The sequence below is a fragment of the Sinocyclocheilus anshuiensis genome, unplaced genomic scaffold, assembly GCF_001515605.1.
Source record: "Sinocyclocheilus anshuiensis isolate Anshui unplaced genomic scaffold, SAMN03320099.WGS_v1.1 scaffold1487, whole genome shotgun sequence".
In the NCBI taxonomy this organism is placed as follows: Eukaryota; Metazoa; Chordata; class Actinopteri; order Cypriniformes; family Cyprinidae; genus Sinocyclocheilus; species Sinocyclocheilus anshuiensis.
The window spans coordinates 202,090-217,223 of NW_015555817.1; the positions used below are offsets into that span (position 1 = coordinate 202,090).

General features: G+C 36.7%; 1 protein-coding gene across 1 annotated transcript in view; it reads left to right on the forward strand.

Moving 5' to 3' along the window:
* The first annotated feature begins 3,174 nt into the window (after positions 1-3,174).
* LOC107675203 (Krueppel-like factor 5) overlaps positions 3,175-15,134 on the forward strand; it is a 16,300-nt gene continuing 4,340 nt past the window's right edge. Inside the window, exons 1-4 of the mRNA XM_016469467.1 lie at positions 3,175-3,482; positions 8,357-8,566; positions 9,008-9,590; positions 9,710-9,769. Coding sequence (XP_016324953.1) covers positions 3,312-3,482; positions 8,357-8,566; positions 9,008-9,590; positions 9,710-9,769 — 1,024 coding nt within the window. The 5' untranslated portion in view covers positions 3,175-3,311. The remainder of the gene's footprint in view (positions 3,483-8,356; positions 8,567-9,007; positions 9,591-9,709; positions 9,770-15,134) is intronic.

A 15,134-nucleotide genomic window follows, 5' to 3' on the forward strand; every position in this document is an offset into this window, starting at 1 on the left:
TTTGTGCTGTTGACTGTGAAAATGTACTGAGAGAGGTTTTCCAGCAGCAAAAAACAAGATGCTAAATGGTGAATGTTCATGGTAGTACATCTGTCATACCCTCTGACACTGCAATTGGACAAATGAGGCATAGAAATGAAGCAAAACTGCATCGAAACGCGACACGAGTGGATACCTGTGTATTGCCTCATAGCACACGTGTTCAGGAGTGTGTGTGAGAGAGCTGCTAATGTAATTTGACCTCAGGAAGGTGAGCAATTGCAGGCAGAGCACTAGTAACCACACACTGAAACTCACCGCAATCCATCAACCAATTGCCCATGCAAATTTGATACGAGCCAGGCAAAGACAGGTCTGTTGATTACACAAGCACACATGCCACTCTCAAGGTCCTCAGGCGAGATTCTTTAATAGTTAGTGTACTTAATTCTGCATAAGCACACATTCAGTATCCTAGTGATTCTTTTTCCGAATGTTTTCAGGACACCGGTGATTTTATGTGGCAGATATTTGTACCTGTTTTGCCACTATTGGTTTCAAAATGTTTTAAAAGTTTCTGTATTTACTCTTTAAGTGATTAAATGTTAAGTGATGTTGAATGATTGTTACAGCTGTTAAAGCAATAGTTATATTTGAGTAAAATAATATGAATTTTTTTTGTTTTTTATTTATTTTATGTTTTATTTTCTCCTGTGGAATACAAGAGGAGATATTTCGAATAATTTTCATGTAGTTCTTTTCAAAATATTCCCTCTTGTGTTGCATAGAAAACAATAGTATACGTATTTGAAACAACATGAGGGTGAGTAAAAGACTGTCTATCTATCTATCTATCTATCTATCTATCTATCATCATCTGTCAAAGTTTTTTCTAATATATATTTCTAAAACTCCCACAAGGATTTCAACATCATATATTAAAAAAAAAAAAAAACTTGCGTTTACTTGTTTAAATTCAAACAACATACGAGCCAGGCAAAGACAGGTCTGTTGATTACACAAGCACACATGCCACTCTCAAGGTCCTCAGGCGAGATTCTTTAATAGTTAGTGTACTTAATTCTGCATAAGCACACATTCAGTATCCTAGTGATTCTTTTTCCGAATGTTTTCAGGACACCGGTGATTTTATGTGGCAGATATTTGTACCTGTTTTGCCACTATTGGTTTCAAAATGTTTTAAAAGTTTCTGTATTTACTCTTTAAGTGATTAAATGTTAAGTGATGTTGAATGATTGTTACAGCTGTTAAAGCAATAGTTATATTTGAGTAAAATAATATGAATTTTTTTTGTTTTTTATTTATTTTATGTTTTATTTTCTCCTGTGGAATACAAGAGGAGATATTTCGAATAATTTTCATGTAGTTCTTTTCAAAATATTCCCTCTTGTGTTGCATAGAAAACAATAGTATACGTATTTGAAACAACATGAGGGTGAGTAAAAGACTGTCTATCTATCTATCTATCTATCTATCTATCTATCATCATCTGTCAAAGTTTGTCTTGATGTGTTTTTATTAACTTTTTCAATAAAAATATCATATATAACAAAACTTTTTGCAATAATCTTTTCATTTTAACTCATCTAAATTTGCCTCCTATAATATTTATACTGGAACGGCATCCTGTTGTTTTGTTTTTGCTTTTTTTTACCACTTTCTGTTTAAATTCATGAATGAGAGAAATACAAATCATCAGGGACACCGCGATGGTTTCCGGGCCCCCTGAACATCATATTGACTCGGGACGCCCCCCCCCCCCGGGGCAAGTTGTTTCAAAATAATACATTTAATATGCACTTAGTATAGTATAATTGAAATATAGTAAGTATGTCTGAAAAAGCACAATTTAAATATATTTCTTTTTCACCTGGGAAAAGTAAGCATTACTATCCTTTTTGGCATTACATAATGTACATTATATAATGTGCGCATTACACAATGCATGGCAGGTTTTTGGCATACGGCACTGAGCTCTGAATCTTTGCATCAAGTAACGTTCGTGATGCAGCAACCCCATTTAAACCCAGGAGCAGGTGTTTCCACCTTGTCTGACCTCTCTCACAACTACAGTTCCCTCCGAATTGACCCTAAACAGCGACACCTGCAGTGGCCACATCTGTTTTTGTCTGACCCCGTCTGTCCTCAGGCTCTTTGATAAAACAAGAGGAATGCAGGCGATCCAGTTTCCGACTCATCACTTTTTCACATCCTTCTTCGACATTGCTGCTTCTAGAAATTCATGGAGCAATGAAACGGCTGCTCTGAACCTGTACATAAAGAGAAATATAACTGGTTGGTTTGGTACTTCGTGTGAGGCATCTGATGGAAACTGATTGATGCTCTGATTTGTTTTGGCCTGAGATACTCTTCAGACAAAACAATAACAGCTTTCAGGTGAAGTGAGATTTACAGATTTTCAGTTTTAAATTAGTCTGCTTTAATATAATCACTATACATGGGCATGCTACAATATGCACGAATGTCTTATTTAATGTCTGTATGGGAGCTATGGAATTATGTTATTATGACTGAGAGAGCCAGACAATGACGTAATAAAAGATATTTATTTATGCAAGCTGAAAATATGTTGTTTATAGTCAATTCAATTGAAATTATGTTTAATTATGAATCATGTAAAATAAATAATGCAGTATTTAAACCTAAATTACGTTTACTTGCAACTAGTCAGCTGCAATGAAATAGTTACATGATGTCTGAGGCAAATCATTTTTTCTTTAAAAAAAAATACATGAACAAGTTTAGGTTGTTTGCTGGTTTCCCAGCCTGTAAGCTGGTCTATAGCTGGGCGATAAAGTGATGTACAAAACCAGCCAATAAACCAGACTTGAGAGTCCTGCTAAGACCATTTAATAGCATGATATTTTGGTTCATAAACAAAACAGGGTTCTCGTCACAAAAAAAAAAAAAAGTTAGTTTTCATAGTGAGCAAATAAATAAATTGTCTACAATAAGAAAGCCTCAGTATAATTTTACTCATGGGTACGCCTATACAGAAATCAACGTCTCCATGTTATACACCTCTCAGGTGAGCCACGCCTACCTGCTTTGTGATTGGAGAAGGCGCTCTTTCCTTCGCTCTGAATGGCTAACGGAGCTGTCACTCAAGCACTACGTTTTCACAATGTGATACTTTACAACAGGTAAGGCTACCTGAGTAACACAGGGTGGGTTTTTGGATACACCGCGCGTCTGGATGTAACGACAAGGACGTTTACAATAATCCCGTATGTGTGTATTCGTAAATAAAACTAAGCTCCAAATATAATATCCGATATTTGCATATAGAAATGGCAAGTGTAGGACTGGCCGTTGGCGCTCCGAATACAGAAGAGAGGGCGGTTTTCACGCAGCTTAAACCCGTGCGGATGTGTAGCGCGGATGGGCCGGAGGACTCGTCTGTGTTTGAGGACGTCAAACCCGCGGTGAGACTAGTAACAAACGCTGTCGAAATGGTTCAGGTATGACAGGCGCTCTGTGGTGTCTGACTTAAACTGGAAAACAAAAATATTTCAATGTCAAAACCTATATTATATAAAAAAGATAGGCGCACTTTTAAGAGAAAGCACTTGCTCAGTTACAAAAAATGATCTTTACGAACGGCTTTCTGTAATGCAAGTGTCTGTTTTTAAGTATTGTTTATCAAATATTGAAAATATTACAGGCATCGCTATCAAACTGCTTTCGTTGAAGTGTGCATGTTACATCTTCACATAAGGGTCAACTAAACTGCTGTATGTTTGTCTCGCATTGCGTTTGCATTTATTAATTTAGCATGATAAGTATGAATAAATTGCTTATGCAGTGTATTATTAGTAGGAGTATTATTATTACTATTAACACCAAAAACAATAAATCTCATAGTATTTTTATGTTTTTTACATTTCAGTAATTGAAAGAAATCAGAATTAGATTACTTGTGAAGTTACTAAAGTAAATGTCTTTAACACAGTTCTTTATTTTATGCATAACACATATTTATCTTTAAATTTGCATGTCAGTTTTGCAATAAACACTGACGTCATATTGTTCTGTACTTAGTGTAGTTTATACCTGACTCTAACTTGACTTTATTATGAGTATATTATCTCAGATGGATGAGAGATCATTTAAACAACTTGTACTATGACATTAACACAAGTTCAGGTCCTTAAAACAACCTACATAATAAGAGTAAAATGTGCGTACTGTAAAGTGTACTTGAAAGCGAAGGAATCAAAGAATAGAACCATTTACTTTTATTACCATCTTTTTTGAGGTACAATAATACACAAATGCTTAGCAACTTCAATGCACAGTTTGAAGTTATGTAGAAAACCATAGTGTCATTTAACACTGTGACAGCGTTAGTCAAAAGTTTAAGATTTAGTTTGCCCTAAGAGAAAACTCAGACTAATCCACAGGTTTAGAATTTATTTATAGAATCAGATTTCTCTATAGTTTGCTCTTTGCCTTTGGTCAGACTGCCTCTAAAGTATCACAATGGCCATAAGTATCTGCTATACATTTCCATGATGTTTTATTTTCTGTTTTAATGATCATATCTGAGTCCACAATGACAACTGAAAATGGTTGGGTCTGAAATGCGAATCGAATGTGCAGTGTTGGATTATATGGCATCCTAACTAGAACACCACTAGTTTATGACTGGCTGAGCCAATGACTGATGACCTTGTTGCACTCCTTCAAAAGTTCGTAAGGCCACAGGGAACATGTAGGTTGTTGGCTACACTGAAGAAAACAGCCTGGGCCTTCGCATGGTCTCTGTTCCCTCGTTTTCGGTTGGTGACGAGAAGCACATGTCTGACCTCATGACCCCCAGTACTTGTTGGGAAAAGTACCTGCTATTAAAGGAGTCATAATCATAGTCTAAATTAAACTAGATTGCTAAAATAATCCGAAACCAACAAAAGTCATGATTATAAATAAAGATTATCTTAATTACATGATTGATTTGGCACATCTAATCATAAGATATTGCTGAGTCACATCGTCTTGCAGTGTCACGCATCTCTACTGCAGTAATTTACTTTAATTTTCTGTTACAAAACCAGCGGTCAGTAGTCATATCCACTGCTGTGAAGAGTAGTCAAGATGGTTCCTTCAGTAGTCTTGGTCCTGAAAAGCCAAAACGACTGTTATCTATTTCCCCCAAAGCCATAAAACATAATTTTCGTCTCAAAGGTTTTGTTTTCTCTTGCTGCTGCCCTCGGATGATTTGTGCTGTTATGGCTCCAGTAAACAGACAATAAGCCTATCAGTCTGGTTTTATGAGGATCTGTGGACGAATCTCCATCTTTTTGAATTCCTTTTAGGCCATAAAAGATGATTATTTCAAAGGGAAAGACCTTTTGTGTTGTAATTAGGGAAAAGGTCTTTGGGCTAACAGGGTATTTGGACTCTGAAATAAGCTGCGAAATCTCACGTCGGAGAAACAGTTCGGAAGACAAATATCATGCCGTTTCCAAGGTTTCTGAGCTTCATGTACTGCTTTACAAATAATAAGACTTTTTTTAATGGATAAGATATTTGATGTTTAAACACATTCTTAAAGGGATTTTTCAGCAAAAACTATACTGATATTCTATCATCATTTACTCACCCTCATGTCATTCTGTGAAAGATAAAAGAAGATATATTTTTTATTAAATTATGTCTTAGTGTGCGTTTTTTTTTTTTTGGTGTTCATGCAGTGAAATGTTGTTTTTAGATCCGATTGACTTTGATTATATGGACAAAACATTCTTTACATTTTTACACTTTAGATTTAATTGGATGACTTTTTTTTTTCTTTTCTTTTTTTGGGCTGAAGAAATAAAGTCATACAGGTTTGGAACAATATGTGGGTGAGAGAATTGATGGCAGAATTTTCATTTTTGGGTGAACTATCCCTTTAAAGAGTGAATGAGATTTTCTAGAATTTCAGAAAGTGAGCCATATTTTCAATGAACGTCGACACTGAGCAACACGGAAACCTCCGGCTTATTTATCTCAAAGATTATTTTTATGCCTAACTCGGCTCCCAGCCGTTATCGGTCCCTAAAATACATAACTTAGCGGTTGTAAATGTTCTCCAATCATTAACTCAGTTCTTGGGCCAGGGTTCAGCTGCTGTTCATTTTCCAGTGAACAGAACCGGGTCTCTGTAAGGCCAACGGAAGCTGTAGCCAAGGGCACTTGCCTCTCTGCCAGTACCACACAACACAAGGCCTGTTTGTGCCCAGGACTAAGGGCAGGGGCGGTACTCTTGCCAGGTCTGGAGATAAATCGAAAGCTATTTTCCATTAATTACCTGGTTTTAACTTTCCAAAGCTGGCCTGATGGGGATGAAGGTGGAATTGTTGACATTAACGTTGTGAGAGTACAATTGTCTGTAATAAATGGCTCATCCACAGCGATATGAAAAGCTGCAGAAGCGTCAGCATTCATTGTACATTCCCCGAGAGTACATGACCTCACATGTTAGGGTATGAGTTACCTGAAAGGATGAAGATATTTGTACATGAAACCACATCAGTGGGTTGTCAAGGAAATGCATTTTGACAATACATGCCTTATTGTTGACATAGCTGCCACTTCAGACAGCTGGACATTACAGTGCTTTTAAAATAATGCAATAAGGTCAACAATAAAGGCAGCTGTGTGTTTTAAGTGAGGTCCAAATGTCTGCAACGACATTAAAAGTTCTATATATAACTGATATTCTTAGTTCTTGTATAGCCTAGTTCTCTATATATGTAACATTTAAAATCTTTTAGGAATTAAAAAATAAAGATTAGAATTATGTGCTCACGTGTATTCAAGGTGTGAATTCCAAATGTTATTCATTTTAATTAATAGTTACACCACAAGTCATTTAATTGAATCTTTTCTTGAAAATTATGTATATATATAATTATATTAAAAAAGAATCATGAAACCAACATGAATACAAAGAGTATGTTTCTAAGAATGTAGCACATGCAGCTTGAGCACTGCTGTCCTTAAAGCAATATGACGACATGCCAAAGTCATTCTAAAATCCATTCATGTATTTTTTTGTATAAAATAATGTAAACATAATTTTATATCTAATATGTGTCTTAGAAATATGCTAAATATAAGCATTTTCACTAGAGGTCTCGTGCTTTGTTGGTTAGTTTTGGGGGTTATTTTGGTTAGCACATGCTGCAGTCATTACAGATTGTTTAAACACTGAACGTTTTGTCCAAGACAGGTATTTAGGCTGTTCAGGTTTTTGCATATGCTAACCATTTCATCATCACACATTTGACTTGCCAATTGACTGGTTTGGTAAATCTGGTTCTTCATTATCACACAAATGCCCTCATTTATCAGTCTCGGGAGTTTACAGCACCGTTGCACCTCAATGGCTCTCCAGGGTGCACTCGTTTTTAGAGTTCTATTTTTGTACATTGTTTGTGCCCATATCTCCTCTTGCTATCGCATGTCACTGTTTTGGTTTTGCTTTGTGTTCCAATCCTTCATGGCCGCCACACCTATGAAGTTTCTGTTTACTCTGTGCTGCATTGAAGCACTGTGCAGAGCTGCTCCGTTGAACTTACCTTTGTGTGCAGGGAATGATCTCCCACTGCTTGTACCTGGCGCTGCAATCACAAATCAACTGTGAAAGACATTAACATAGTATATGCTTGCCTGATCTCCTTTTTCAAATAAAATCTTTTAAACAGCTGTGGTGAAGCGAAAAGGGTAAAACGGCAGAGCAGACATTTCAGTTTGACGGCAGCTAATCCAATTAGCAAAGCATGCACAAAACCTGTCAACATGGACTGCATACAATCACAAATAAAAACATTCAGTGAACTTAATTAAATCGAGAAGAATCGTTTCCATGCAATTAAATTAATGCATAATTTGGATTTCAGTTTCGGTTGTGGTCTTGTTTTGCAACTTAAAATTCTTTAGTTATGCCTACTAGATGCAAAGAAAATTCAAATCAATTCTGCTGCAACAAACCATTTTTAGGCATTTTGCCAAAATAGAGAGGGCCATTGGCTATATTCTAGCATACAAGAAGTCATAAATAAATAACTTTTATTTATTAAATCGCTAAATTAATTAAACCAAATGTTTATTTTATTTAAATAATATAAAAAGTAATGCTCAACTCAATTTCCCGTCAATTGTACATCTGGTTATGACTGATGAAAATTATTAAAACAAATTAATTTTTAATTAATAACTTCCATTTTACAAATTGAATTTGATTGCACACAATGACATTAAATTTGGATAAAATAATCAATTGAATTAGCAGGAGCAATGTATACTAAAGGTACTGCACTGTATTATAATCATCTCCTGTTTGTTTCAGACACGGATGGAGATGGATAAATATTTGCCCCAAATCACCCCACTGGTTTCCCCAAACATTACGGATAAGAAGTTCCGTCGGGAAAGCGCCTCGGTGGTGGATGAGTATTTTGCAGATGAGAAGCCAGCCCCTTACAGTCTCAACATCAACGTTATCCTGCCCAATACCACACACCTTCGCACGGGCCTTTATCGTCCAAACAAACCTCAGGTGCATCAGATCAAAACTGAGCCAGGGGTGGACTTACCCTGTAGCATTCAGACACTCCCCGAATTCACCTCCGTCTTCAGCGTGCCCCAGACGGTCAACAGCCTCTTTATCAAACCTGACATAAACGTCACAGACGAGCTCCACATCGGCCCTCAGCAGCCGGCGGTCTACCAGATGCCCGTCAGCAGTAGCGACCTTACCACAATGACCTTCTCCCAGAGTCAATCGATGAACGGAATCGGTGCATCTGGCAGGACCATGCTCAACCTGAACACAGTGGCCTTGACGACGCAATCTGGCGAATTTGTCATGCCCGAGCCGTTCTACACTTCACCCCAGCCGCACAGTTTGCCTCCGTCGCCCCCCAACTCCCAGCCCAGCAGTCCCGAGAACCAGACAGAGCTCATTACCACGGGCCTTTATCGTCCAAACAAACCTCAGGTGCATCAGATCAAAACTGAGCCAGGGGTGGACTTACCCTGTAGCATTCAGACACTCCCCGAATTCACCTCCGTCTTCAGCGTGCCCCAGACGGTCAACAGCCTCTTTATCAAACCTGACATAAACGTCACAGACGAGCTCCACATCGGCCCTCAGCAGCCGGCGGTCTACCAGATGCCCGTCAGCAGTAGCGACCTTACCACAATGACCTTCTCCCAGAGTCAATCGATGAACGGAATCGGTGCATCTGGCAGGACCATGCTCAACCTGAACACAGTGGCCTTGACGACGCAATCTGGCGAATTTGTCATGCCCGAGCCGTTCTACACTTCACCCCAGCCGCACAGTTTGCCTCCGTCGCCCCCCAACTCCCAGCCCAGCAGTCCCGAGAACCAGACAGAGCTCATTACCTCTGTTCCCCCTCCCCCACCGTACCAGGCTAGAATTGGAATGAAGGTTGGACAGATGACCCCTCACTCCATGCTAATGGCCCACGGTCAGGGCATCCTCACGGGACCCAGATACAACCGACGGAACAACCCTGAGCTGGAGAAGAGAAGGATTCATCATTGTATCTTCCCAGGTTAGTGTGCCATTCCAGTTAATAATTTTGGATTACATGTGCCATGCCATCCTGAAGATGGGCAGAGATTATCAGGGACATTTGTCAACTAACATCTGGGCAATTTTTCTCTGTACCAGGATGCACCAAAGTTTACACAAAGAGCTCTCACTTGAAAGCACACCAAAGGACTCACACTGGTAAGAAATCAAATCAAACTCTAACATAGACACCCTAAAATAAAAATTATATCATTATTTATTCACCCTAATGTCATTCCAACTCTATATGATTTTCTTTCTTCTGCTGAACATGGAGAAAGGGGGAAATGAAGGGCTTTTCCATGCAGTTACAAAGAGACTGAGGCTTTTCAAGCTTCAAAAACAGTGCAAAAATACTTTAAAAGTATCCCACAAGTCTTCTGATGTTATACAATAGCTTTGGGTGAGGAACAAACAAAATGTACTGTATCGTAATCTTGACATTCGTGTGTCGGATTTGTGAAGAAACAGTTCCTTTGAATGATTGATACGGTTTGCAAAACCACCTTAGTAAAAAAGTAATATATTTAAAATACATTTATTTCATAATAAGTATAGTTCAAATCTATTAACATATTTACTGACATATCGCTTGAGACTTGCTGATATCAAAATTTTTAATCAAATTTATTTGGAGTACTACTTGTGCACAATGCACATTTCTTAATATTAAGCCTAAAATGTGTTTTAATATCACCATTGATGGGGATTTTATGATATTTGAACAATATCTTTGAATAATGTCTTTAAATTAAGTATACTTGCAATAGTTCCACTTTAGCACAATCAAATATACTTCAGTGTATCTTTAGTTGGACTTCAGCACTACTTCCGCACAATTAAAGTGCATTAAGTACAAAATTAGTTGTTCCAATTTAGCAGACTTTAAGTATACCAGTTTAGTATACCAAAAGTACAATTTCAAGGTATTTTTATTAAAGGGATAGTTCACCCAAAAATGAAAATTCTGTCATCATTTACCAACATAAGAAAGCAACTCATACAGAACGACATGAGGTTGAGTAAATGATGACAGAATTGTCATTTTTGGGTGAACTATCCCTTTAGTACATAAATATGTAAATGTATTAATATTCTTACTTAACATGAAATAAATGTATTTCAAATACATTTTAGAATTTATTTTTCCCTAGGACAGCCAAAATTATTAGTTTGTGAATTAATCCAAACTAAGTCGATTCAGAAGTTAAGTCGAAGGTCTTCTGAATCATTTTTTTTTTACTTAATTGTAACTGCATGTAAAAGAATGACAGGTACATTATTCAAACTTTCTCCTTTTGTGTTCTACAGAAGATAGAAAGTCATAGAGGTTTGGACTAATATACGGGCGAGCTAACTATTCTTCTAAAGTTAGAAGCAGTTGTTACTACTTGACCAGTTGCAATGTACCATCAACACAAAAACTACAAATGCTGCAGCAGCTCGCACAGAGATGACAGCCTAAGGACAAGAGATGTAGAAAGACCGAGAACAGGGTGGAGGCAGAGATTAATTGACTCTCTTTTCATGCTTTTATACACATTGTGTCTGCATGCCTGTACAAGCCCTGCATGCTTTCCCGAGGGGGAAATCGCCAAGTGGTGGAGGAAAAACCTGTTCCTCCTGCTTTTTCTGTCTGTGTTCGGGGGGAAGGAGTGCAGCGCTGGGAGAAAAGAACTTGGCAGTTTCAGTGTGTTCAGCTCGGCGTAAGATGAAACCCACTGCAATCCCACCACACTTTAGAATGAAACCGAAATCTTCTCTCCCAACACCAATGGGTGTAATTTTGTTCACATGACGTTAAGCTGATAAAAGCACCTTTTCAGCCTAGTGACCGCTTTCTTCATTCTTTTATAATAATTTCGGGGTGGTCAAAGAGAATGTAGAGGGATTCCCTGTAGCCTGAGGTATTACTATTGTTGTACTCTCACTTACTGGCACCCTAGAGGTATCTTCGTAACTCTTTAAGCTTTGTACAAAACGTATGTTCCCATGTGGTACATTGTGAAATCAAGTAGATGTTGCAACTGTGCGAAACGTGTTAGCATGGATAAAACTAAAGAATTACAGTGATTTGGGCAATGTGATTACATTAATTTTATCACAGTTAAGGGGAATTTTTAGGCATAAAACCATGGTAAAATCACTGTAAAGCATGGCCTTGTGTGGCTTATTGCACTATGATAAAAGACACTAATATTTAATAAATAGTTAAATGCATTATAATAATTGGGCTGTCAATTCATTAAAAAAATATACAAATTACATGATTATCACAGTAAATTAATTACAGTTATATGTAAATAACTGAGTAAAGCTACCAAATTAAGGTAAATCAAAGACATTAAAATATTTTGGCAAACAAAAGCATAGAATATGTCACATATCACTGTTTTTCATCTCGGACCATAAAAAACGCTTTTGTAACTTGATTTGCCAGTTTTTAAAAATGCTTTAATTTTCGATTTTTATATAGGTTATTTTTAAAGTAATGAATTCCACTAAAACATTAAAATTCCCACTCCACATAAAATCAAATCAAACTAAATTAGCCTATTTGGAAAAAGAGACGTTTAATGAAAATAGCCTGTAGGCTGTTAACGGCAATGCAGCAACTGGCATTTTAATATAGACTATAGAGTAATATCTATAGAATATCCAGTCAGAATTTAGAGTCAGAACTATTGGTAACACTTTATTTTAAGGACCAATTCTCACTATTTACTAGTTGCTCATAAGCATGCATATTACTAGCATATTGGCTGTTTATTAGTACTTATAAAGCACATATTAATGAATTATTCTGCATGACCGTATTTTAGATCCCTTAATCCAACCCCATCCCTAAACTTAACAACTACTAACTATTAATAAGCAGCAAATTAGGAGTTTGTTCAGGGGAAACTCTTAGTTAATAGTGAATATGTGTTCCCTATTCTAAAGTGATACCAAACTATTTTCGGTAGTTTTTGTTGCATTATTTTCCAAACGTGTTGTTATCACGGTAATCTATTAGCGCTCTTACCGGACATTTAATTTGAGAACTGCTGCGATATGTACAACAACCAATTTAATAACATGTTGCCAGATTAATGTTCATATGTTTCAGATAAAACTGAACATGATGCAAAAAGCAACATGTTTTTTTTTTTTCTGATGAGCCTGTGTTGTTTCGCGCTCTGTCCATCTGTAAGGTGTGTTTATGTTGTCACAGGTCAGGTGGACATGTTGTGGAGTTGTGTTTCAAAAGATGTTGGGGGTTGGGAATGATCCCGCCGCACTGAAAGCTGTCAAACAACAGTTTAAGAGCTCTAGAACATTCTGTGCTGACAGATGAAAGTCAGAACAGGTCGATAACACGTGTAATTTTGATGTCTTCAGGAATTATATGTTCTATTCATGATTTTAAAAAGTATGTCAGGATGTACTAGATGTGCTCTAACAAAGCAATTAAATACAAGCCTGCAAAACTTGTTAGCTTTGTAATTTAAGGAGTAATCTAAGCAGCTAGCTTGGATTATGCTAGTGGCTCTTCAACAAAAAAAAACACTTTGCCAGTTTGGTGGAGCATATCTAAACATGCTTTATAGTAGTGTTAATTTTGTCAGCTATTTTCATTTTAGTCTTAGTCCCGTGTTAAAATGTCCTTGTTAGTTTTTATCATATTTAGTCAACCTTATCCTATTTAGTTTTAGTCAAGTTTTAGTCGACTAAAAGTCTCAACATTTTAGTCTAGTTTTAGTCCAAGAAAATCTGAAGTATTTTAGTCTAGTTTTAGTAAATGAAAACTTGACATTTTAGCAATAAGATTATTAATTAACCGTGCAGTATTCATTTTGGCAGCCATTTTTTATTTAGTCTTAGTCTTACTCCAATGTACATTTTAGTTATATTTAGACAACCTTGTCCTGTTTTTGTTTAGTCAAGTTTAAGTCAATGAAATGTATGAGCATTTTAGTCTAGTTTTAGTCAATGAAGTCTTAGTCACATTTTCGTCATTCTGTATAATGATTAAACTGATAAAAAAATATTTTTCTAAAAATAAAATTATAATCGTAATGATTGTTGTCATTTGAGAAATGTACTTTTGCGTTTCAGGTATTGCACTAAGCACAAATCAATAGAATGTGTACACATACATGGTGTATTTTACCTCATCTAGTGTACTGATTTATTATAGGCTTTTTATTATATTATTTAATACCAAAAACTTATGCAATCTCTCTGTCTACATTATGAAAACAGCTAAAACAAACGAGAAATATTATAACACTGAAATTACTAGTAATTCCAAATGGCAATAGCCTATTTCTCTATTAAAACAACAGCGCTTTCATTTAGATTGCTAAACTCCAGCTTGTTTGTCGCTGTTTTCAGATCATCAGCGTCGGCGCTTCCGCAATGAGGAGCGAGCCCTGCACATGGTTGCCAGATTGCTGAAAATAAGCAAAACACCGGGCAGAAAATGTATCAATGTAACAGCGAAGCTCTGTTTCGGGGATTTAAACTCTTGGTATCTGGCAAACACACTCATGAGAGCTCGCGTAGAAGAGGCATGTAGTAGTGATGCTACCGATTAATTAGTAATGAGTCCAATTAATTTCCGCGAACCGGTTCTTTTCAGACAGATCGGCTCATTGAACCGGCTCAAAAGGCCGATTCATCAGTTCCTGACGCCATCAAGCATTTATTTTCTAACAACTCAGTGCAATGTTGTATCAATGAAATATTCAAATAAGTTATTTGTGTCAACACATATTGAAACATTCAAAAAATAAAGTTATTTGTGTGAAAGCATATTGCTGATTATTACCATATAATTCACTTAAGTTAATGGTGTTTGTGGTCACAGTTTCATTCGCGGATCCTCAGATACGACTGACTGACCAATATTGACTAGCCTACAACTTGAATAAGATTCCTAAAAGTTTCACACCTACAGCACACATTACAGACATTGATGCACACACACGGATATGTTCTACATGTCTACAGCATAAAGAATGAATAAACCAGTCTTATTAACTCCTTGATTTCGCTTAAGCAACTGTAAATATAATATGCATGCACAATAAACTTTTGTCAAATTTATTTACATCACTTGACAGAAAGGTTTTTGCAGATTTTAATAAAATGTAAATTAATAACAGTCATAGCCTAATAAGCATATTTCCAGTACGCGCCTCAGGCTTGCACAGTGTTGTCAACTCACTCATCAGAATCTTCGGTAATCCTCTGCAAACTTCGCCACGGCTCATTCGGTTCTTGTTGAGTCCTCGGCTGTGAACTGGCTCGAACAGTTACTTTCATGAGAACGGGCTCAAAAGAACGATTCCTTCAAGAACCGAACATCACTAGCATGTAGAGCAGTCCGCAATAAGATTTTGTCTCCTTTTTTTGACGAAAATAAAAAGAGGTTTGGTAACACTTTATTTCGATAGTCCACTTTAGACATTCTATTAACAGTAAGTAACTTTGCAACTACATGTCAACTAGCAGTTAGTAGAGTATTAGTGGACTATCT